Here is a 24,869-nt window from a genome sequence, read left to right as displayed (position 1 = left end):
AACTGAGGTTGGGCAGCACAGAGTGGTGATGAAGAGCACTGAATCTGAAGCTTGGGTGGCTGGGTCCAAATCCTGACTCTGCCTTCTACTGTGTGCCTTTAGAAAAGTCACTTCACCTCTCTGTGCCTTTGTTTCTCCAACTGTTAAACCCAGTAACAGTACCTATACCTCAAGGGGTTCCCATGAGCTAAGGTAAGTCCTTAGAACAGTGGCAGCACAGAGAAAGGGCTTCATGGATGGTATGCCTCGCTAACGAGGCAGTAACAGCCCCCCAAGACAGAGTGCCACGTGCTGCCAGGGTGGTGTATGTCTCTTCCTCAAGGAGGCGCCCCTGACCACAGCTAAGCCCGGTAGCTCTGTCTGTTCTGAGCCTCTCCAGCGCTCCCTGGCAAGGCCTGAAAATACAGCACTTGCCTACAGCCCTTCCTCCAAATGTGGGGTTCATCCTCCTAGCAAAGCCACACCTTCTAGGCATGCAGGCTGGGATATCCACGTCCTCCCCTCCTCTGAACCCACCCCACCCCACCCAGTGGCCCCTGTAGGCCTCTGCGTAGGCTCTCCAGAAAAGCCTTTGGATGAGACTGCCCCTCCAGGTCCACAGACAAGACCCGAGGCCCCCTCCCCTATCCCAGCAGAAATGTCCCTCTCTCTAAAACCCCACAGGCACTTCCACAGAAACCCGGGGATGCACACAGGGCCCCAAATGCCATCTCTCCCTTACCCTAAATCCTACAGATCTGTGGGCTGCCAGGGCCTAACAGAGACCACACAGAGCCCCACCCCTCTCCAGCCTCAGTCCCCACAGGGCTAAGTTCTCTGCTAGCTCTGACATTAGAATTCCATGAGCAAGGGCTGTGCTACCCCCCCACCAACCCCCACCCCAACCCCTGGGTCAGCTGAAGGTCGAGGTGGCCTGTGACAAAGCCCCTCCCCTGGGCAGCTCCTCTGGTTCTTGCGGAGCCCCGGCTTGAGTCCCTGCTTGCTTACGGCTCACTAGGGAGAGGCCCGGGCCCAGCCCCACAGCCAGGCCTCAGCCCGACCTGCCACGCTCAGCTCCCCTCACTGGCTGCCATCCTTCCTGAGGGAAGAAATAACCTAAGGGGTTCTTGGCCAGCTCAGTAAGAGCAAAGCCATTAGACTCTTTCCCTGGCAGGACTGCCAGGTGTATAAAGGACCCACAGTGTGGACTTTTTTTTTTTTTTTTTACTTGGCTGTGGAAAAGGGCAAAGCTTCTTCATGACAATACCATGTTGCAGAGGATTGGCCCCGTACAAGGAAAAAAATAGATCCTGATTCCCAGAGAGCACAGAGAGCTCCTGTCATTGTGTTAATTATCTGTCCCAGTGCAGGGTGGGAAGGGCAGGGGAAACATCTGGACAAGGCCAGACTGGTCACTTGGCATGGGCAAGAGCATCACAGCACCAGGGAAGCAGCGATAACAAGTGGAGCAGGCAGCCCCTGTCAGAGGAAAGGACAGCCCTCGGGGTCGCCTGTGGGGAGGATCTGCTGAGGGAGGCCTATTCCTGGCTGGCTACAGGGAGAGGAGACTAGGGCAGAGATGGGGTTCCCACCCAGGGAAAGATGCAGAGGGAAGACGAAGTTGCTGTGCCAACCAGGGGCCGCCCGGTCTGACGGAGGAGTCACTTCCTACCCCCCCCTCCCCCCCAGCCACGGCTGCTCAAGCAACCCCAAATAAAAACTACCTCATAACTAAGGGAGTTGGAGCCTCCTGCATCCTAATGACTGACTTTTAAATATGGCCACACCCTTCCCCCACCCTCCACCCCCACCCCCGCCACACACACACAGCCAAAGCAGACTTCCCCAGCAGCCCCACAGGTCTGGGGTTGGAGCTGGAGCCGAAACTTAGGATTGGACCCAGGACCCTTATGGCCTCAGCTGCTTCCTGAGGAGCAGTCACATCTGGAAACCAGTGGGGAGAGGGGTCACGTGCACAGGAATGTACACGCTATCTGGAGGCTGAGAGATGAATGGAAACCCTCAAAAACCATCCCAAACTTAAGCCAGCAGGCCCCATTTTCCCTCAGGTGCCTCTCCGAGTGCCCCCAAACCCATCACCCTCCAGGGGATCTCAGGCCACCATGATGAGTCAGGCAGAACACTATAGTCCCAAACCTCGGTGGTCCTGGGCCACAGGCCTCCTGGAAGCCCTCCATAAAATCAATGGCCCAGGTCTGACCAGGGCCGACAAAGCCTCTCAGGGTGCCACAGTTAGCAGCCTGCCCAATAGCTTTACTCTTTGGGATGGAAAAAGACAAACTAGTCCCGACCCAAATTAAGCCCAGACTCAGGCTTCCCAAGGGCTCTAACCATCAATCTGATGGGCCCAAGATGGGGGTTCTTTATAGCAGGGACTCTCTTACCCACACATAACACCCCCTCCACACAAAGTACCCACCAAGGCTACTACTGGAGATAAAAACCAGAAAGGAAATAGTGGAGAAGCATCTTGGGATTTTCAGACCCATGATGATCCATGTATGGCTTAACTGAGGGGAGACGGTTATAACGAGTTTCCTCATGTATTGTTAAATTTTGCTTTGAGAATTTCCTCTTTAGTTATTTGGAAGCCTCTGGTGAAATCCCTCACCTCAAAGAGCACCCCTTGACAAAGGAGTATCAGGGGCTGTTGAAGTGTCTCGCACCACCCACCCCACCACCATCATCGTGTAAAGCAGGGTCCTCAGAGTAACCACAACACCCACTCTTTGAAGGCTTGCTCTAGGTCTGGAACTATACTAAGGCCTTTACAGACACGGTCTTATTTAATCTTATAATTCCATAATTATTATTGTGGCCTTTGTAGAAAGGAGGAAACAGGTTAAGTAACTTGCCTGCTAGTAAGTCACAGAACTGGGAATGAAAGCCATCTCCACTTTCAGAGACACTGGGCGGTCCTGCCTTCCCGAGAGGGCAGGGGCAGCTCCAGCCCAGGCTGCTGGGGAGGGCTGCAAGCTAACCCAAGCCTGGCGTGAGCACTGAAAGGCCTCCCAAGCCCAGCCCTAGCTCTCAAACCTCTAGCAGCCAAGAGAATGGAGGCCTGCAAAGGGCCAGCCTATTTCGTCAGGAGCTCTCCTACTGCTGTATGTACTTTGCCACCCACGGTACTGGGGCTTTCCCAGACTCAGGCTCTAAGTTCTGTATAGTCTCCCCGCCCAACCCCATCACATGAGAGGCTCTTCAAGGATAGGGGACATCTTCCTGACCAGAGCTACCAGACACTGTTACCAAAAACCTCCCTCCACCATCACTGCTATTCAGTGACCAGCAGCCACGCCTAGGTGCTTTAACTGCATTCTCATTTCAGGCCTTACATCAATCTTGTAACACTAGCCCCATTTGACAGATGGGAAAACTGAGGCACCAAGAGTTTACCTGACTCACCAGAAGGCGAGTTTGAGACCGGAATCTATTTCTTGCAACTCCACAGCCCCCTCCTTGTAACCATGAGGCTGCCCTTCCCCAGTCAGGTTCTGTCTTGGCGACACAGGGCTGCCATCTGTCTTCCCAGAGACCACCACAGCTGGCTCCTGGCGTTAGAGTGAATACTGTTCTTTTCCACCATTATCCAAAGCTGACGAGGGTACACCCTGGTCCTCTCCATCTTGCCCTCTCTCCACTGGGTAATGTGGAGACTCACTATCTTAGTAGCTCACTCCAGGGTGCTCCCAGGAAATGTCACCAGGAGTGGCCATTAAAATCAGAGGTGGGAGGTGGGGGCAGCCCCCACCCTCTGTCAGTAGGTACACTGTGAGGTCCTGGAAGATCAGGCAGATTTCACGGACTTTTCCTCTGCCCACCAGGAATGCCCCTCTCCTCTCCTGCCCCCTCCAGGTTCTATAAATTACCCAGGTCAACGCAACAGAGGAAAGCAGCGGGTAGGTGCAGAAAGATCCTGGTGGGAAAGATGACTTCTATAAAGTAAATTAAGGCTCCCCTTCAGATCAAGGGGTGGCAAGTCAAATTTTCCAAGAGGGACTGTCCTTGGCTGAAAATAGGCCCACCTGGGCCTACAAGCACTGACAGTTCAACTAAGGAAGATCCAAAGGCCAAGAAGAAGGGCAAGGGCAGAAACTGAAAAAGAATCAAAGCTCCCCCCACCCTAAGTCACTGACTTCACAAATCACAAAGGCCTTTCCCCACAAGCCTGTCGTCCCGGTCCCTCAGCCACCAGGGGTGTCATCTACCAGTCTGGTCAGATTAGCTGAGTGGTGGAGACTGAAGGACTAGGAAGGAAAGGGGTGGAATGAATTTGGGGACAGGAGCCGCTTTGGGAAAAGAAAGGGCTAAGAGACCCAAAGGAGAGCTTTCTGCCCCACCCCCCAGCCCCTTGGCTTCCCTCAGCCAGAAAGGAAGGAGAGGACAGAAAAGGGGAGGGGAAAAAAACAAAACAAGGGCCAAACTATACCACATGATTCCACACCCAGCAACCAAACAGCAAGTCAGGAGAAAAGGAGAGGAAAAGGCCAGGGGCGGGGGAGATGGAGCCAGGTCACAGCCCTGCCTGGAACCTGCCCTACGCTAACCAGCTTCCCACTCCAGGCCGCAGAGCCACCAACGCCCTTTTCTACACATGTTTTGAAAAATGTTCAAGGTCAGATCCTTTCTAACCAAATCCTTCTCTCCTATGGGTCTGCACCAGGCTCATCCTTCTCCTCCAACAAGCCTTCCTAGATTTACTCAGATGCCATTCCACATGGGCAAACCTTTCCAGCACCTGTCCCCACCTAGGACACGCCCCTGCCCCCATCCCCTTACCCTCCCCATCCATGGCCCACTGGGTCCAGGGGAGGTTTCACCCCAGTTAACCCTTTAAATGATCCACAGCAGGTGGTCAGCCCTGGGGACTGGCTTTCAGATCCTGCCCAAGTCCAAACAGGAAATGGGGCTCCAAGCCTGAAGCCTTGATCTTCACACTGGGAAGGTTAAACACTGCCAAGATAAATGATTAAAAAACGCACAGGCCCTTCTAGTGGAAGTGGCCGGGAGATTATCTCCTGCTGTGCATTAACCATGACGCTGCCTTCACCTCAAGCAGGACAGGCAGGACACTTGAAGGCTGACTGAAGGGTTTCCTTCCTTTAGTTAGGAGGCTCTCCTGCTTTCAGAACAGGGACACAGAGGGGCAGGGTTCCAGAGGCGTCTGTCTCTAGGTGGCAGAGGGCATCCAAATACCAGGCAAAAAGCAGATGCCCTCTGCAGTCTCCAGATTTGGTGGGGCATCTCAGGTCAATCTCGCCCTCAAGTAGAACACTGCACCTTCCTTCCCCCACTCCCCGCGGGCCCGGCTTGGGGCAGGCGGCTGCAGTGCCCCTCCCCTTCCAGGAAAGGGAGACAGGCCCGGAGGCCCTAAGAATGGCCCCCCAAATTTTCCTTCTTGAGGTTTCCACAGTCCAAGGGCCTCTGGATCCCACTCCTAACTTTACTTGACAATCTACTCCTAAAGCTAGGCCACCAATCATACCTCCCCCTAGGCTTCGCAAGGACACGCCAGCAACCAAACACAGACTGTCGCAGGGAAGGGGATCAGAAGGGGACCCAAAATGCAAAAGAGCAACTGGTCGGTTTACGCCCTTGAGCTCGCGGCAAAGGGCGCACCGCCCCGGCCAGAGGTTCGGGGTCCCGCTCCCCCGCCAGCCCCGCCCAGCGAGCTCTCCTCTAACCGTTTCCGCGCCCTCGGCGCCCCTCACTCACTGCGTATGCTGGGCGCGGCCTGCGCCGAAGACCTCATCCAGCGCCACCGTGGCCTGGCCCAGGAACTTGTCGACGCCGATGAGCGAGCGGTGCATGGTGGTGAGCACCAGCTGGCAGGCGGCGGCGGAGCCCGCGGCCCAGGGAGCCGGGCCCGCATCGGCCTCCTGCGCCCGCAGCAGGCCGTCCAGGGCACCGGGCGGCAGCTCGAAAGAGCACTCCTCACGCCACTCCGGGCAGCCCGGCGTCTTCTCCACCACCGACGTGCTGTACTTCTCGCGGCCCACCTGGATCACCGTGTACGCGTCGCTGGTGCTGCCCGCTCCCGAGCTCTTGCCCCGCAGCCCGCGGGCCCGCAGCACAGTCACCTGGACGTGCGTGGGTAGCCAGCGGGAGGGCCCCGCCGCGGGCTCGGCGCCCCGCACCAGGGCCATGGCGGAGGCGGCGGCGGCGGACGAGGCCGGCAGACGCGGGCACAGACACGGGGACCGTGAGAGGAGCCGGGCAGCGGCGGAGGGCGGTCAGGAGCCGGCTCCGAGCGCCACGCCGCCGCCGCCACCCGGCCGCCGCGGCTGCGGGCTGGGCTGGGCCGAGCTGGCAGCCACCTCCCCGCCTCCCCGGCCGCCGGCCGCGCCGCGACGTCAGCGCCCCGCCTCCCGCCCCGCCCCGCGACCCAGACCCGCGAGGCGGTGCGGCAGTGCGGCGGTGCGGCGGGGGCGCTAGCTGTCGCGCCCCGGCACCGGCCTCCGCACACCCGCCTGCAGCTGAAGAGGGCGACGGGGACCGAGGGGTGGGGCGTGCGGCCTCCGCAGAGGGGTGGGCGGGGCTCCCGCGTTGGCCCCGCCCCGGGCTGGGGGCGCCCGCGGAACCCCACCTCGCTTGCGGGAGCTCGGCACCCTCTGCCGGGTATGAAAAGCCCGCTCCGCGTCTCCTGGCCAATCCCAAATCTTTCTTCGAGATGTCCCTGCTCCGAAAGCCCTGCCCTAAAACTGTCCCGGCCCGCCCCTCCTGGGATGGCCATCCCCTTGGCTCGGGCAAGTGGGTGTGGGGCGGGACCCCGCTACCCCCCTCATCTCGAGCCGCGCTCCGAGTCCTCCAGTCCGCCCCTGCCCGGGAAGATGCTGCGTGAAACCAGAACTGAGTCCCCCTCCGGCACGTGACAGTCGCGCATCAGCGAGCTGGAAGCCGGTGAGCTGCCGCCGCTTCCAACCTCCGCGCGCTTCAGGATCCCAATGATGCGGCGAGACCGCGGCCGCGGGAGGCCGGAGGGCTGGGCTCGCCCTCAGCGGACACTGCGGTGGAGAGCCGGGTGATGAATAAATAAGTAGCCACATCATTTAAGCTGGGGCTCTTGCGTCACCGGTTGGCGGAAATTATGGGCTCAGGAGAGAGGGTTTGAAACAATCCTTTCCACCCATTAAGTGCCTACTATGTGCCTCTCTGCAAATCACAGTGTCTTAACGCTTGGTTTATTATTAATAATGATAGCAATGGTTAGTAATTATAGATGCTGAATTTCGGCCAATGCTGGCCCATGTACTTTATATACATTACCTCACTTTATCCTCAGAGCAACCCTCTGGGTGAGTGTGATTTTTTTTTTTTTTTTTAAGATTTTATTTGACAGAGAGAGAGACAGCGAGAGAGGGAACACAAGCAGGGGGAGTGGGAGAAGGAGAAGCAGGCTTCCTGCGGAGCAGGGAGCCCGATGCGGGGCTCGATCCCAGGACCCTGGGATCATGACCTGAGCCGAAGGCAGACGCTTAACGACTGAGCCACCCAGGTGCCCCGTGAGTGTGATTTTTATTCCTGTTTTCCGGAAGATTAAATTGCAGCTTAGAGAGGCTAAACTGCCCAAGATCCAAAATTGGCAAAGGTGGTACGTGAATCCACACAGATGACCCCATAGCCTGTACTTTTAAAATCATAATTTTTAAATATAGGACAGAAGCACTTATGATGAAAAGCAAAAGTCTCCCTCTCACCCCTGGATCCAAAGAAAATCCACTTACGGTTATTGGGGTTTTCAAGCCTGGTGGGTACCTCCATCTCTCTACCTAAAATGTTTACACAGATGGATTTAGCAGGAACGCCATTATCTATTGCCTTCCTGCTGTGATAGATGGTATGTCTCACACCCACTTCCCTCCCTCCATTTTGTGTGATTATCCTATTATTTTTAGTTCCTCTATTGGTTACCTTTATGGTGGAAACCTGTGTTTCTTCCTGGGAAGACTCTCTGCAGTACCCACCTTGACTTCCCGTGCAGTGAAAGAGGAAGAATCCCAACTCTGCTGGCCATGTTCTCCAGCAGAATATGGATGGAGGGAACCAGTCACTGGGGATCCGGGGGAACACACCCACCACAGGCCCAATCCTGACAGCCTGCCACCTTGCCCCTGCTTTCTGAAAACTGGGGTGGAGGGGTCCTGGGCACTGAGCCCCACGGTCCAACAGGCCTGTGCATAGCACCTATCTTTGGGACGGCCAGATCTGCCTATGGACTGTGGCTGTCTGCCACTTAGCAGCAAAAAGACCTGAAGATTAAACCAGTTCTCTAATCTCTACCAGCCTCATTTCCTCATCTAGAAAATAGGGATAATGATGCCTACTTCAAGCAGTTGCTGAAAAGATTGTGTGAGAAAATATGGTCAAAGGTTTTAATGCAGTGGAGACCATCACAAATGATCTCAAGGCATGTGAACATCATACACAGCTTTTCTTTTGATTATAAAAGTAACTTGGAAAATACAGAAAAATATAAAGAAGGAAAAACAAATAGATCATAACCTCACCATCCAGAAATAAACACTTAACAGTTTGTTGTGTTTCTATCGAATCTTTTCACTACACTCTGCTGTTGATTTGTATGCGTTATGGTTGTGAGGCAACTGTGATGGGCTTTGGAGTCCTGGTTCTACCGTTACATGTATTGTCTCGTTGACCCCTAAAGACAACCATTTTAAGGCAAGTGCTATTGCTACCCTCAGCTTGGGTGACTTTCTCCAAGTTTCTAACTGGCAAATCGCAGAGAATGGACTTGAACTCAAGTCTGAGTGATTATTGCCTGTGGCACTCTGCTCTCACACTAGCCTGTTGGTCGTATAGGCACTGCATCATTTGGGGCTGATAAAGCAGGAAATGTTGTCATACCCACTTCACAGATGAAGAAATTGAGGTATAAAAAATGTTAACCGACTTAACCAGGGTTGCACTCAGGATGAAGCCCCAACTTTAAGAATGGATTCCCCGGGGCGCCTGGGTGGCTCAGTTGGTTAAGCGACTGCCTTCGGCTCAGGTCATGATCCTGGAGTCCCGGAATCGAGTCCCGCATCCGGCTCCCTGCTCGGCGAGGAGCCTGCTTCTCCCTCTAACCCTCCCCCCTCTCATGTACTCTCTCTCTCTCATTCTCGCTCTCTCAAATCAATAAATAAATCTTAAAAAAAAAAAAAAGAATGGATTCCCCAAGGGCTGTGCAAATGAAGACATCCTTACCAAACTGCAACTAACATATATTAGTCACCCTTCTTTAATGGTTCCATTTCATCTGCTTCCTAGTTCTCTAACATGACTAGGCGACTAGGCGGCTGCCTCCTCCCCCCTCCCCCCAACCTCCCCCATGGAGTAGCAAGGCTGCAGGAAAAGGGCAAAAGAGAACTCAGATGGGCTACTCCCGCTCTCCTTCCTCCTGCCCTGGCCCACGCAGTTTGGCAAGCTCAGGCTTCTTGCTGGCCTGGGATTGCAGCCATAGGAGGGCAGTGAAGCCAGGCAGGGCTCCCCTGCAGGTCACTTGGCCCTAGGAGGAAGGGGCGGGGTCTTTTAGCTATCTGTGGTTGAGAAAAGAGCAGAAAACTCTGAAGACACTAAAGTCTTGACCACCCAGGGGTGTTTCCTCCTCAAAAAATGAGACCACCAACACCCCCATCCCCTGCAGCCTGCCATGAGGGTTAGTCAGAGGACACTCTGGCTTCCTCTGCCTCCCTAGGGCTGGGTGTGCTCATGCCTTCCTGGGCCTCTCTAGTCCATTAGGGATAGTTCTTGCTATAAAAAAAGTGCTCCTTTGTGTAATTTCCACTTGTTGCTTCTCTCTGCAGTACCATAAAAGCCCATTCACCCTTCCACATAGGTACTTCAGATATCTTTGCCTGGCTCTTTAGGCTACATTTCTTCCTGTTCTTTACCTCTCCTTTCCAGCATCTATTTTCTGGGCCCCTCACCATAATAGAGTCACACAACCCAGGTTCAGATTCTAATGCCACCACTCCCCAGCATTATAAACTTAGGAAAATCACTAAATTCCACTAAGTCTCAGTTTCTGCATCTATACAATGGGCCTAATAACAGAAGTCGACTCATAGGGTTAATATGAGAGCTATCTCAACACACACTAAGCAGTAATGAGTATTATCACCTTAGAAATCTTGGCCGAAAGCAAAAGCTTGTACATCCTTGTTTCTTTTGCATTCCTCTGATTGCCAATGAGATTGAACATTTTTTCAGTTATTAGTCATTTATATTTCCTTTTACTGAATTGTCTATTCTCTGAATTGTCTATCTTCCATGCTCATTTTTCTTTGAAGTCTTAATTTCCTATTAATTTATATTAACGCTTTCTATGTTAAGAATAACACTTTGTCTTGGGCGCCTAGGTGGCTCAGTCAGTTAAGTGTCTGCCTTCGGCTCAGGTCATGGTCTCAGGGTCCTAGGATCAAGCCCCGCATTATCTGGCTCCCTGCTCAGCGGGGAGTCTGCTTCTCCCTCTGGCTCCGCCCCTCCCCCTGCTCATGCTCACGCTCTCTCAAATAAATAAATAAATATCTTTTTTTTAAAAAAAGAATAACACTGGGTGCCTGGGTGGCTCAGTTGGTTAAGCAACTGCCTTCGGCTCAGGTCATGATCCTGGAGTCCCGGGATCGAGTCCCGCATCCGGCTCCCTGCTCGGCAGGGAGTCTGCTTCTCCCTCTGACCCTCCCCCCCTCATGTACTCTCTCTCTCTCTCTCTCATTCTCGCTCTCTCAAATCAATAAATAAATCTTAAAAAAAAAAGAATAACACTTTGTCTTTTATATTTTTTGCAAATAAGTTTGACAAAGTAAGTTATGTGGTCAAATCCTTGTATTTCCTCTATTGTTTCAAGGTTAAGTTCTTCCACACTCACGGGTCCAATAATATCCACTCATATTTTCTCTCGCTTTTAAGTTGTTTGTCTTTTTCTTTGTTCTTTCATTATCTTTCAATTCTTCTACATACTATTTTAGTGAGTGATTTGAAAATCTAACCCTCCCGCCCTCAACAACAGTCCATGCTTCCCAATACTTATTGCAAAACACTATCCCTTTGCCATTGGTTTTCTCATATACATTCTTATATATACTGTAGACAGAGTCTGAATTTTGTGTTCTATTCCACTGAGATTTCTATCTTGCTGCCAGTGCCATTCTGTTTTAATTGTCATTGCCCTTTTAATGCATTATTACAATAGAAGAGCAAATCTTCACTCATTTCTTTTTTTCAAAGATTTTATTGCTACTCTCACACATCTTAGGTGGATGTGTATTCATCCACCTAAGATCTAATGCTTTTTGGAATTGTAAGAGAAATTGTTATGAGAAAAATTGGCATCATTACAAACAGTAACCATTTAAAATCATGGTATACTCCCTAAAATTTGGAATAAGATAAGGATGTCCTCTCTCCACTTCTATTCAATATTATGTTAGAGGTTATAGCGAGGGCAATTAGGCAAGAAAAATAAATAAAAGCTATCCAGATTGGAAAGGAAGGATAAAGCTATCTCTATTTGCAGATTATCTTATAAATAGACAATCCTAAGGAATCCGCTAAGAAACTATTAGAACTAATAAATGGGTTCAGCAAGGTTACAGGATACTGGGTGAAAATATTAAAATCAATTGTATTTCTACACACTAGCAATAAATAATTGAAAATAAAACTAAGAAAACAATTCCAGGGGTGTCTGGGTAGTATATTCAGTTAAGCCTCTGACTCTTGGTTTCAGCTCAGGTAGTGATGTCAGGGTCTTGGGATTGAACCCCATATAGTGCTCCACACCTAGCATGGAGTCTGCTTGGGATTCTCTCTCTCCTCCCCCTCTGCTCCTCCCCTCCACCCCCACCACCACACTCTCTCTCTCTAAATCTTTAAAAAAAAATCTATTTATAAGAGCATCAAAAAATAAAATACTAAAAAATGAATTTAACAAAAGAAGTGTAAAACTTGTACACTGAAAACTATAAAACATCATTGAAAGAAATTAACAAAGACCTAAATAAATGGAAAGACATTCCATGTTCATGGATGGAAGGCAACATTGTTAAGATAGCAATACTCCTCCAAATGATCTACAGATTCAACACATTCCCCAACAAAATCCCAGTTGCTATTTTTGTAAGAAAGTGACAAGCTGGTCCTAAAAAACATATGGAAATGCAAGGTACTCAGAATTGCCAAATAAATCTTGAAAAAGAAGAAAAAGTTGGGGGATTCATACTTCCTGATTTCAAAACTTAATTATAAATCAGGACAGTATGGTACTGGCATAAGGATAGACATATAGAGCAGTGGAATAAAATTGAGGTTCCAGGGTGCCTGGGTGGCACAGTCGTTAAGCAACTGCCTTCGGCTCAGGTCATGATCCTGAAGTCCTGGGATCGAGTCCCACATAAGGCTCCTGGCTCAGCAGGGAGCCTGCTTCTCCCTCTCCCACTCCCCCTGCTTGTGTTCCCTCTCTCACTGTCTCTGTTGAAAAATAAATTTAAAAATCTTAAAAAAAAAAGAATTGAGAGTCCAGAAATAAACCCTTATATTTATAGCCAATTCATTTTTCAACAAAGGTGCCAAGACCTTTGATGAGCCTTTTCAACAACTGGTGCTGGGACAGCTAGAAATTCACATGCAAAAGAATTAAGTTGAACCCCTTCCTTACACCATACACAAAAATTAACTCAAAATAGATCATAGACCTAAATGGAAGCACTAAAACAATAAAACCCTCAGAAGAAAAAGAAGTAAATCTTCATGACCTTGGGTTAGGTAAAGACTTCTTAGAGAGAACACCAAAAGCAAGCAACCAAAGAAAAAAAATAGATAGAAAATAATAAACTAGACTTCGTCAAAACTAAAAGCTTTTGTGCTTCAAAGAACACCATTAAGAAAGTAAAAAGATAATTTGTGGGATGGGAGAAAATATTTGTAAATCATACATCTGATAAGAGACTAGTATCTGGAATATATAAAGAAGTCTCACAGTTCAACAATAGAAAGATAACCCAACTTGAAAAAAGGGCAAATGATTTGAATAGATATTCCCTAAAAAAGATGGACAAATGGCCAATATGCGCATGAAAAGAAACCAAAAACATTAGCCATTAGGAAATGTAAATTAAAACCACAATGAGATACCACTTCATACCCACTAGAATGGATATAACAAAAAGGACAGATAATAACAAGTGTTGTCAGGATGTGGAGACACTGGAGCCCTCATACATTGCTGGTGGGAATGCAAAAGGGTGCAGATGCTTTGCAAAACAGTTTGGCGGTTCCTCAAATAGTTAAATATGGGAGTTATCATATGACCCAGCAATTTCATCAGAATAGAAGTACACAGATATACACCCAGCAGAAATGAAAACAGGCATCCACATAAAAAGTTGTGTGAATGTTCATTCCCAGATTCCTACCCCAAACCTACAAACCAATCACCACCTGTATTTCTCCTATCTTGGAGGAAGAGCTGTTCCTATGTGCTTACTTTCCTTTCCCTCTCTTCGCCTTGGGGCAGTTCAGTTTCCCTCTCCTCCTTCATTTTGGTATTTCTCATCCATTGGCTCCTTCCTCTCATCATATAAATATGCTCAAGTCCCTCCCAAGAAAAACAGAGAAAACTCCCTCTCACTATCAGCCTCTGTCATGTCCTCCTCTCCATCAGGTTTCCTGAAGATGATTTACCCTCCTAGTCTCTCTCCCCTCACTTCTCCATTCACACCCCAAACCACTGCAGCCTGGCTCTCCATGCTAACACCCATTCCTGATTGCAAAATCCCAAGGCCTTCCTTCAGTCCTTATCTTACTTGACCTCTCTTTGGTGTTCAGTAGTTAAGCACTGCCTTCTCCAAACTCCTTCAACCCCACTCTCTGGCTCAGGCTCCATTCTTCCATGCTTTTGCTCCTGCCTCTCCCTCAACCCACTACCTCTGGATCTCCTTCAAGGGCTTCTCTTCCCCATTTCTTAACACTGGTTTATTTCTCAGCCTTCCCTTTTTTCACTCTTCAGACTCTCCCTGGAGATTCACCTCTACACACATGGTTTTATCCACCCTGTATGTGTTCCCAACTCCCACATGTCTATTTCCAGCCCAGTCCTCTTTCCTGAACCCCAGATCCACACTTACAACTGCCAAGCAACATCCATAGACGCTTCCAACTCAACAAGTTCATATGAATTTGGTAAGGCTGCCATAACAAAATGCCACAGACCGGGTGGTTTAAACCACACAAACTTATTTTTTCACATTTCTGGAGGCTACAAGTACAAGATCAAGGTGCTGACAAGTTAGTTTCTTCCAAGACCTCTCTCCTTGGCGTGCAGGTGGCCGTTTCCTTGCTGCATTCTCACATGGCTGTCCCTTGGTCTATGTGCTGTCTGTGTCCTAATCTTCTGTTCTCATAAAGGACACCAGTCACTTTGGATTTGATAGGACCCATCCATATGACTTCATTTTTACCTTAATTACCTCTGTAAAGGCCCTATCTCCAAATACAGTCACAATCTGAGGTACTGGGAGTAAGGACTTCAACATAGGAATTTGTAAGGAACACAATTCAGCTCACGACAAAGTTAAAAGTTGTACTCATCATCTTCCCCACCTCCAGCAGCTCCTTCTTCTGTAGTCCCTCTTTGGTGAACCCCTCAAGGCTCTAACCAGAAACCTAGAAGGTACAGTGTTTCTTCTTCAAAGGTGGGCCTAAGCAGAGGTGCTCTCACCAAACCTAGAGAGGCTGCAGAGGGCATCTGCCTCTTGCCTGCTTCCCAGATGCCATATGGAGGAAAGCCATTAAAGACTACTAGCATTGTCAGAAAGGACTCAGAAGCCAACTTGAGAAGCTTCCATTGGCCAAAGGTACAATAAATAGAGCACGACCAAGGATAATAATCAATGGATTGAAATATATTAAATATATTTAAATCCACGATTTCATAATGATTTTTTAAGGTTAAATTTCTCACTATGAGAAGATGCTAAGAAAAAATTTTTGGAGGTTCTAGCACAGCTATTCATACACCCTTGACAGAAGGATCGTCCTTCTCTGTCAGAAAAGGTTATCCTATTCTACTGAGAGACCAAGTGCACGGCTTCGGAAGGCACACACATGGAGTGGTCTGGGAGGAAGGGGACACCCATCTGGCTGGCCAGATTAGACAAATCAACCCTGGTGATCAATGGGTTGACAGATGTTGCTTTATTTTGAAAACTGCTAAATAAAGGGAAAGAATCCTGCCCCTTCTATAGGAATTGTAACACTAGGTAACAAAATAGTAAATGAGAAGGCTCTCTTTATGAAAGTGTTCCAGCAAATCAATGAAGAAGAAATGACTGAATTGGAGTATCACCATCTCCAGCCCCTAATGAATAAGTAGATCCAGGCAGTGATTATCAATGGCTGCTGAATCACACTGAAAGAAATAACCAGGAATTATATGCCTCCTAATAGAAGAACACACCACCAACTATGAAGTAGTCTTGTCCAAAAAGTCTAACCAGAATCTGATCAAGCCTCTTTACAGGAACTATATGGATAGAGGAAAATGTGAATGACTCAGAGATACAATCAGCAAAAACCAGCCTGCTGAAAACCACAGGATAAACAATCCAGTTTTTTCAAAAAGAACATTGCAAGGAAAAAAGAGCTAGAAGAGGAACCTAGAAACAAGAAAAATACATTTTAAAAAATAAGTAAACATAACAAGTAAACAAGTAAACAAGTAAATGTATTTTTTTAAATACATTTTAAAAAATAAGACTGGGGTTCCTGGGTGCCCCAGTCAGTTAAGCATCTGGCTCTTGGTTTCGGCTCAGGTCATGATCTCGGGGTTGTGAGATAGAGCCCCGCATTGGGCTCTGCGCTCAGCACGGAGTCTGCTTGTCCCTCTCTCTCTGCTCCTCCCCCTGCTCGATCTCTCTCTCAAAAATAAATAAATAAAATCTTTTTAAAAAATTAGTAAACACACCAATAGCAATGAGCACATCCACCACCCAGATCATGGTTTCTAAGTATCATTCTTTAGGAAAAAGAACAAGACTCCTTTGAGAAATGATTCCAGGACTAGGGCAATTAAAAATCATGAAGGTGGTACATGCATGAGAACAGTTTGCTTATTTTACAGATGACTAAAACCAAGGCAAGGAAGAGTTTTTCTCAAGGTCCTATAGCTTGAGAGTGGCCAAGCATGAATGAAGCCTCTGACCACCTTGGTCTCCTGCTGGAGAAATTCCTAGGTTTCATTCCTAGCTCCTGGTGGCTAAAGAGGACAGACTAGATAGTAGGAATTTGGATGTGGGCACCAGGTGGCCTGTTTGGAGTCACAGAAGAGTGTGGGAAAGAAGGAAGAAACCAAATGGAACAGAGAAGGCTGGAGTGTGATAATAAGCCTTCAATTCAGTCTGGGCTGCCAATGCCTTAAAATTTTGTTTTAAATTTTGGGATAATACTAGATTTTACAGAAAAGCTGCAAAGATAATACAGAGAGTTCCCGTACACTCTTCACCTAGCTTCTGTTAACGTTAACATTTTACAAATACATTTGTCCGAACTAAGAAACCAATAGAAACCAACAATATTATTAACTAGGCTACAAACTTTATTCAGATTTCACCAATTTTTCCATTAACATAATTTTTTCTGTCCCAGGTTCCAGTCCAGGATCCCATACTGTATTTGGTCATCATGTTTCCTTCATCTCCTCCCACCTGTGATGTTTACTTGATAGTAATTCATTAAAAGGTATTTGCTTTATTTGATTTTCAGAATTTGTGTTATATTTAACAACAAATTAAAAATAAAATAAAACAAAACAAAATTGTAATGGTTTCTCATTGCTTTTATTTATTTTTTTTTAAAGATTTTATTTATTCATGAGAGACAGAGAGAGAGAGAGAGAGAGAGAGAGAGGCAGAGGGAGAAGCAGGCTCCGAAGGAGCAGGGAGCCCGATGTGGGACTCGATCCCAGGACCCTGGGATCATGACCTGAGCCGAAGGCAGACGCTTAACCATCTGAGCCACCCAGGCGCCCTCTCATTGCTTTTAGAATAAGGGCAGCCATCCTCAGTCTGGCCAGCAAGACCCAAATGACCTGATGCCAACCCACCTCTACAGCCTCTCCTTGCTTCACAGTGGTCTAATCAAGCCATCCTCCTTCCAGTCTCTTGTATTTTACCTTGCTCCCTTCTGCCACAGGGCTTTTGCAACTGCTGTTTCTTCTGCCTGGCACACTCTCCTCTCCTCTTTGCCAAGGTAGCTCCTACTCTTCTGTGGATATTATTCCAGCATCCCTCTGTCAATCCAGCTTTGCCTGGCCTCCCTAGCTGGGTAGAATCTCCTTACCACAGGCTCTCATTATTGTCCCCAAGGGCAACGCTATACTGGTTTGGGTGGCTATTTGCTTTCACATCTCTCTCCCTGCTTGCCCATAAGGTCCATGAGAGCAGGGACCACATTGTCTAATTCATCTCCATCCTCAGCTTCCTCCACAGTGCCTGACATGTAGTAGGTACTCAATAATATTTGTTGATTTCAAAATAAACAAAAAGCCTAAAACATGCCCAAGAGGTAGGGGAGTAAGGGAGAGAGAAAAGGGGAATTTCCACAGTATTTGTAGCTTACTTCTTTCTTTTTCATGGAGATGGGGATGAAAGCCAATAGATGGTGGTTGTGTGTGAAGTTGCCACTAAAAACTTCTTAGAAGGGCAGATCCCAGTAAGTCAGAAGATGACCCTTTTGTTTCTGCTGGGTACCTGGAGGAGTTCCAGATGAAGAAAGTTGGCCTAGGAGCTAAGTTTTTCAGGAGACCTGGGGAACCTGAATTGCTGTGTAGAGTGAGAATTTCAAGTTTCCGAGAGTCATCTACCAGTCCAGGAGGGAAGGGCAGGTAGGACAGATCTGAGGGGGATAGCAGAGTGAGCAAAACTGCAAGAGGTATGTGCTTTTAAGCCTTACTTTTGTTATTAATTTATAATTTTGTGCATTATGGGCAGATGACATTACTGGTATGTAATTGATTCTGTGAAATTTATTACAGCTCCTTTTATGGCCAATGCAAATGTTCTTCCTGTGCTCAAAAAGAATATGAATTCTCTCATTCTCTCTTGGGTGTGGAATTCCATTATACCTAATACCTCAAATGTAGTAGTTGTATTTTTAGATCTTCAATATCTCTATTTTTTGTCTGCTTGCTCTGTTGGTTTCTGAGAGGAGTGACTTCTCCTTTGCAGTTATACAGGCTTAAGGATATTTATTTAAAAGTTAAAAAATGAAGGGCGCCTGGGTGGCTCAGTTGGTTAAGCGACTGCCTTCGGCTCAGGTCATGATCCTGGAGTCCTGGGATTGAGTCCCACATCAGGCTCCCTGCTTCTCCCTCTGACCCTCTTCCCTCTCGTGCTCTCTATCTCTCATTCTCTCTCTCAAATAAATAAATAAAATCTAAAAAAAAAATGTTAAAAAATGAAGATTAATATTTAAAAGTTATACATTTTTCAAATTTTGGGGGGTAGGGAGAAACAATAAAGAAAACAGACCTGAAAGCAAATGATGGAAAGCAGCAAGGGCATATTAAAAAACAATCTGAAATTATAAAAGATGACAAGAGAAAATCTATCTATCTTTATAACAATAACTGAATAGGAGAAACTGGCCGACTCAAAAAAATACTTTCACATACGGTTTAAAAATGCAAAAATATATTATCAATAAAAGATATACCTAAAACAAAGTTGCTCAAGGAGTTTGAGAGTAGAAGAAAAGAAAATCTCAGTGGGTTTTAAAATAACTCGACATTATTGAGTCTGAACTATATTCAAAAGAATAAATGTGGAGTAACAAGTATTTGTTGAGAGCCTACCAGGTACCAGGCATGTGTTATAAAGCTGCAATGATTAAGACAATGTGGGGTGGGGCGCCTGGGTGGCTCAGTCATTAAGCGTCTGCCTTCAGCTCAGGTCATGATCCCAGGGTCCTGGGATCGAGTCCCACATCGGGCTCCCTGCTCGGCGGGAAGCCTGCTTCTCCCTCTCCCACTCCCCCTGCTTGTGTTCCTGCTCTATCTTTCTCTCTGTCAAATAAATAAAATAAAATCTTTAAAAAAAAAAAAAAAGACAATGTGGGGTGGAGCCAGAAGCAGGCAAATGGTCAGCAGGAACAGAATAGAGTCTGGAAACAGTCTTACACTTGTGTAAAGAATTTAATCTGTGGGGCGCCTGGGTGGCTCAGTCGTTAAGTGTCTGCCTTCAGCTCAGGTCACGATCCCAGGGTCCTGGGATCAAGTCCCACATCGGGCTCCCTGCTCCAAAGGAAGCCTGCTTCTCCCTCTCCCACTCCCCCTGCTTGTGTTCCTGCTCTCGCTATCTCTCTCTCTGTCAAATAAATAAATAAAAATCTTTAAAAAAAAAAAAAGAATTTAATCTGTGATAAAGATGGTATTTCTAATATGTAGGAAAAGGACAACTTTAATTTCCATCTGTAAAAAACTATAGTAATAGGAGCACCTGGCTGGCTCAGTTGGTAGAGCATGCAACTCTTGATCTTGGGGTTGTGAGTTCAAGTCCCACATTGGGTATAGAGATTACTTAAAAATAAAGAAGTAAAAAACTTTAAAAAATAATAGTAATAAATATTAAACACAAAGTTAGAGTTCCAATTCATTAAAAAAATGATGCTTGATAGGTTAAAGATCTGGACATTAACACCTCACTCAAGTAATAGAATAAAATATAGGAGTTTTTTTTGTTTTTTGTTTTTTAATATTCAGGGCTCTACCTGAACTGCTCAAAGAATTTGAATAAACAGTTCACAGGGGAAATACAAAGGGCAACTAAACATATGAAAAAACGCTTAACCTCACTACTAGTTTAAAATTACAAATTAGCACAACAGTGGTATCCAGCGTGGGGGGCCAAAGGACACCTTGGTGTGAGTCTGAACTGGTACAGACTTCTTGAAGATCAGTTCAGCAGTACCCATCAACAATTTAAAATGGGTCATCCCTTTAATCTGGCAATTTCATTTCTAGGAATTTACCCTGTGGAAATCCTCACACAAGTGTTCAAAGATCTGGGGTGCCTGGGTGGCTGGGTTGGTTAAGCATCTGACTCTCGGTTTCGGCTGAGGTCATGATCTCAGGGTGGTGAGATCAAGCCCCATGTCAGGCTCCACACTCAGCACAGAGTCTGCTTGAGAGTCTCTCTCTCTCTCACCCTCTGCCCCTCCCCCTGCTCTCTCTCTCCCTAAAATAAATAAATTAAAAAAAAACAAAAAACAAGTGTTCAAAGATCTTTGTATAAGGGTGTTCATTTCCGGATGATTAAAAACAGCAAACCACTTGGGGTGGAGCCGGAATATCCATTAACAGAGATGAAGCGGTCACAGCACATGAAAGAAGGCCAGGAATTCCGTGGGCTGCTGAAGAAAGGGGAGCTGTGCGTTCAGCGTCCCTCATCTCAGAGCCAGCCTCCCCACCCTGGGCCCTGTGCTGAGGAAAACTTCCCTCTGCAGAGACCTTGGCCTCAGAATCCCAGAGGACTCAGCCTGTCAGTCCCCGTCCGGAAGGAGCTGTGGTCTCCTAGCATCGGGCCTTCCTTGTGTTCCTGGACATCACCTCTGCTGACTGACTTCACCTTTATCTTGAGAAAAACCCTTAAGCCTTGGACCTTTCGGTTTGGCAAATTATAAAGATACGTCCGGGCGCCTGGGTGGCTCAGTTGGTTAAGCGACTGCCTTCCGCTCAGGTCATGATCCTGGAGTCCCGGGATTGAGTCCCACATCGGGCTCCCTGCTCAGTGGGGGGTTTGCTTCTCCCTCTGACCCTCCTCCCTCTCATGCTCCCTGTCTCTCATTCTCTCTCTCAAATAAATAAATAAAATCTTTAAAAAAAATTAAAAAAAAAAAGATACGTCCAACATCCTATTTTAAATACAAGGTTCAAAACAGTAAGAAGCCCTTCATATTTAAAATTGTTAGGGATGGGGGCGCCTGGGTGGCTCAGTTGGTTAAGCGACTGCCTTCGGCTCAGGTCATGATCCTGGAGTCCCGGGATCGAGTCCCGCATCGGGCTCCTTGCTCGGCAGGGAGTCTGCTTCTCCCTCTGACCCTCCCCCCTCTCATGCTCTCTCTCTCTATCTCATTCTCTCTCAAATAAATAAATAAAATCTTTAAAAAATAAAAAAATGAAATAAAATAAAATTGTTAGGGATGGAGGGGGAGAAAGCATCTCTGTAAGTGGTTCCCTTTTGTTCATTATTGATTCAACAAATGTGGGACAGATGACACAGCCTCTCAAGAAGCTCCTCCCATGAGGAGAGGAACTCTCATGAGGGAGACAGTAACTACATAACGCCAAACATATCAAACTGCAAATGACAAGGGAGAGCGTAGGATTATGGGAGTCTGTACTATAGGGTTCTACGTGGGGAACTATACAGGGAATACAGGGGAACTTCAGTCAGGTTGGGCGGCCAGGGAAGGATTCCCTGAGGAAATTACATTAGGCAAGACCAGAGAAAGACGAGAAGTGGAAAAGAATCCCACGAGAATTTGCACAAAGAAGAAAGGGTTTGTGCAAAGGTCCAAGACAGGGAATGGCTGGGAGTGTTTATGCCATTCTGAGTATTAAGGCTGGTGTGGCCTGAGCACTGAGTGGGATGGTGAGAGAGAAAGGCAGAAGCTACCCTGCCAGGATCTGTGGACCACTTTAATGACATGGAATTTTCTACTAAGGGCAATACAAAACTATTTATGGATTAGGAAAATGTTTCTTTTTAACAAATAATATTCACACCGGGCAGGGTCTGCAGCCATGTTTTAGGCAAGGGGGTGGGTATACCCTGGTCAAAGCAGTTACCACAGGACATTGGGAGGAGAGCCAGGAAGGCAGCCAGTGTCCTGAGGCGAATTTCCTCTTCAGAATGGAGACCGCTGAGCGGCCTCACTGGAGGTGCCGAAGCCTTTGTGGGGTGGCTTTCCGAGGCTGTGCAGAAGCTACAGTCCAGACGCTGGGAGGTGCGCTGACGAGGCCTAGGGTGTCCTTGGGTAGGGCAGGGGTGTGGCAGGTGGGTAGGTTTCTGGAAAGCTGTGAGTCTTTCCAGAAGGGGCCAGGTCAGAGTGTGGAAAGACCGACATTAGCATCTGACCTGAGAAAGGACTGCAGGAGCCCAGGCCTTCATGGTGTTGGGCTTTGCTGTCCGTCTCATCTTTTGGAGGGATAGGAGAGCAGGAGTGCCCAGAAAGGAACTCAAGTGGAGGCACTTGGCTTTTGAATACTGGAGCATTCTAATACCTACTTTTAAGATTTCTTTCTCGTGCCTTGTAATTCACCCAGGATTTCAGCGAAGTCTGCCAACCTCTCACCTGTGCGGAAGCGAATCACCAAAAGGGTCTGTTCACATCTCAGACTCAAGAACAGCTTCCCCAATGGCCCCCTCCTGCCTCCCTTCAGAGGCTTCCAAGATGCTAACGGCACCTTTCAAGAGAGGGTAAATGGGGCGCCTGGGTGGCTCAGTTGGTTAAGCGACTGCCTTCGGCTCAGGTCATGATCCTGGAGTCCCGGGATCGAGTCCCGCATCGGGCTCCCTGCTTGGCAGGGAGTCTGCTTCTCCCTCTGACCCTCCTCCCTCTCATGCTCTCTGTCTCTCATTCTCTCTCTTAAATAAATAAATAAATAAATAAATAAATAAATAAATAAATCTTTAAAAAAAAAAGAGGGTAAATGGATCAGTGGAAAAAACAAGCCAAGTGTGAACGTGAGAGACTCCCCCACCCTTTCTATTTTAGAAAGGCCAGCAGCTTGACAGACAAAATGAGTCCCTGTGATAATGCGAACAAGGGCTTTTCAGTCAGCAGATGCTCTAAGTGACACAGGATGAACTAATTAGGCGGCTTCATAAGTGACCCCTCTTTCCTTCTTGACCTTCTCAAAAAGGAGATCATTCTAATCTATGCTAGTGAGGAAGATGCTGCATTCAGGGCCATGTCCTCAGATGCAGAAAGCTATGGTAACCAGTCTGAAGGAGGAGGCACCACTCTCCTATGCCTATCGGAGCCAGGCAGATAGAGGGGCAAGCGGATCACGGGAAGACAGCGAAGCCGATGGAACATGACCCAGTTCGGGGTGATCACTATTACGTTGATGGGGAAGATCTATGCTGCCTCATTTTCCCATTTAAAAAAAGCACACACATAAATCCAGATATAATGTGAAATTTAAAAGTTTTTGTTTTTCCAACTAATTCAAAATTTATAAAATATATACTAAATCTGTTTGAGGTTGGCTATTAAATAGTTTCCTATGGCACTGTAACAAATGACCACAAACTTGGGGACCGGAAGCAGCACAAACGTATTCCCTTACCATTCTAGAGGCCAGGAGTTCGCCATCAGTTTCACTGGGCTAAAGTCAGGGCGTCAGCAAGGCTGCTCTCCTTTTGGAGGCCCTAGGGGAGAATCCACTTCCTTGCACTTCCTACCTTCTGGAGGAAGCCTGTGTTCCGGGGCTCATGACTCCTTCCTCAGCCTCTTGCTTCCAAATTCTCAGCTCTTACCTCCCCCTACCTCCACCTTACAAAGGCACTTGTGATTACATGGAGGGCCTACTGACCTGGATAATCCAGAATAACCTTCCCATTTCTAGACCCTTAACTTAATCATACCTGCGCAGTCTCTTTTGCCATTTAAGATTATACTCACAGGTTCCAGGGATTAGGATCTGAATATCTTTGGAGCCATTATTCAGCCCATCACAGGTTTGCAGGTGGATATAGCCCTCAGATTTGAACCTATCACGGAATTTCCCCCAGCTAGAATAAAATATCCCTAAATTATCCCAATCCTCTGGTCCCTGAACCTATGATCCTTTTTTTTCATGGCTTTATTGGAGTTTTTTATTTTTTTAATTAACATATAATGTATTATTTGTACAGGGGTACAGGTCTGTGATTCATCAGTCTTATATAATACCCAGTGCTCATTTTACAACACATGCCCTCCCCAATGTCCATCACCCAGTTACCCCATCCCTCGAACCCCCTCCCCTCCAGCAACCCTCAGTTTGTTTCCTAAGATTAAGAGTCTCTTATGGTTTGTCTCCCTCTCTGGTTTCATCTTGTTTCATTTTTTTCCTCTCTTCTCCTATGATCCTCTGCCTTGTTTCTTAAATTCCACATACCAGTTGGATCATATGATAATTGTCTTTCTCTGATTGCCTTATTTCCCTTAGCATAATACCCTCTAGTTCCATCCACGTCATTGCAAATGGCAAGATTTCGTTTTTGATGGCTGCGTAATATTCCTGTGTGTGTGTGTGTGTGTGTGTGTAGACACACACACACATACCACATCTTCTTTATCCATTCACTTGTCGATGGACATCTGGGCTCTTTCCATAGTTTGGCTATTGTGGACATTGCTGCTATAAACACTGGGGTGCAGGTGCCCCTTCAGATCACTACATTTGTATCTTTGGGGTAAATACCCAGTGGTACAACTGCTGGGCCATAGGATAGCTCTATTTTCAACTTTTTGAGGAACCTCCATACAGTTTTCCAGAGTGGCTGCACCAGCTTGCGCTCCCACCAACAGTGTAGGAGGATTCCCCTTTCTCCGCATCCTCGCCAGCATCTGTTGTTTCCAGACTTTGCCATTCTGACTGGTGTGAGGTGGTATCTCACTGTGGTTTTGATTTGTACTTCCCTGATGCTGAGTGATGTTGAGCACTCTTCCAAGTGTCTGTTGGCCATTTGGATGTCTTCTTTGCAGAAATGTCTGTTTGTGTCTTCTGCCCATTTCTTGCTCGGATTATTTGTTCTTTGGGTGTTGAGTTTGATAAGTTCTTTCTAGATTTTGGATACTAGGCCTTTATCTGATATGTCATT

At 47.4% G+C, this 24,869-nt stretch overlaps 1 protein-coding gene across 2 annotated transcripts in view; it reads right to left on the bottom strand.

The window, feature by feature from the left end:
• RAB11FIP5 (RAB11 family interacting protein 5) overlaps nt 1–6,279 on the bottom strand; it is a 37,385-nt gene extending 31,106 nt beyond the window's left edge. For both annotated transcript variants that reach the window (XM_035001303.1, XM_035001304.1), the window contains exon 1: nt 5,716–6,279. In XM_035001303.1, coding sequence (XP_034857194.1) covers nt 5,716–6,146 — 431 coding nt within the window. In that variant the 5' untranslated portion in view covers nt 6,147–6,279. The remainder of the gene's footprint in view (nt 1–5,715) is intronic.
• Nucleotides 6,280–24,869: the final 18,590 nt, after the last annotated feature.

Source organism: Mirounga leonina, unplaced genomic scaffold, assembly GCF_011800145.1.
Source record: "Mirounga leonina isolate KUSES-001 unplaced genomic scaffold, KU_Mleo_1.0 Mir_125, whole genome shotgun sequence".
Taxonomy (NCBI): domain Eukaryota; kingdom Metazoa; phylum Chordata; class Mammalia; order Carnivora; family Phocidae; genus Mirounga; species Mirounga leonina.
The sequence above is the reverse complement of the archived record's forward strand: the minus strand, read 5'-3'. Positions and strand labels throughout refer to the sequence as shown.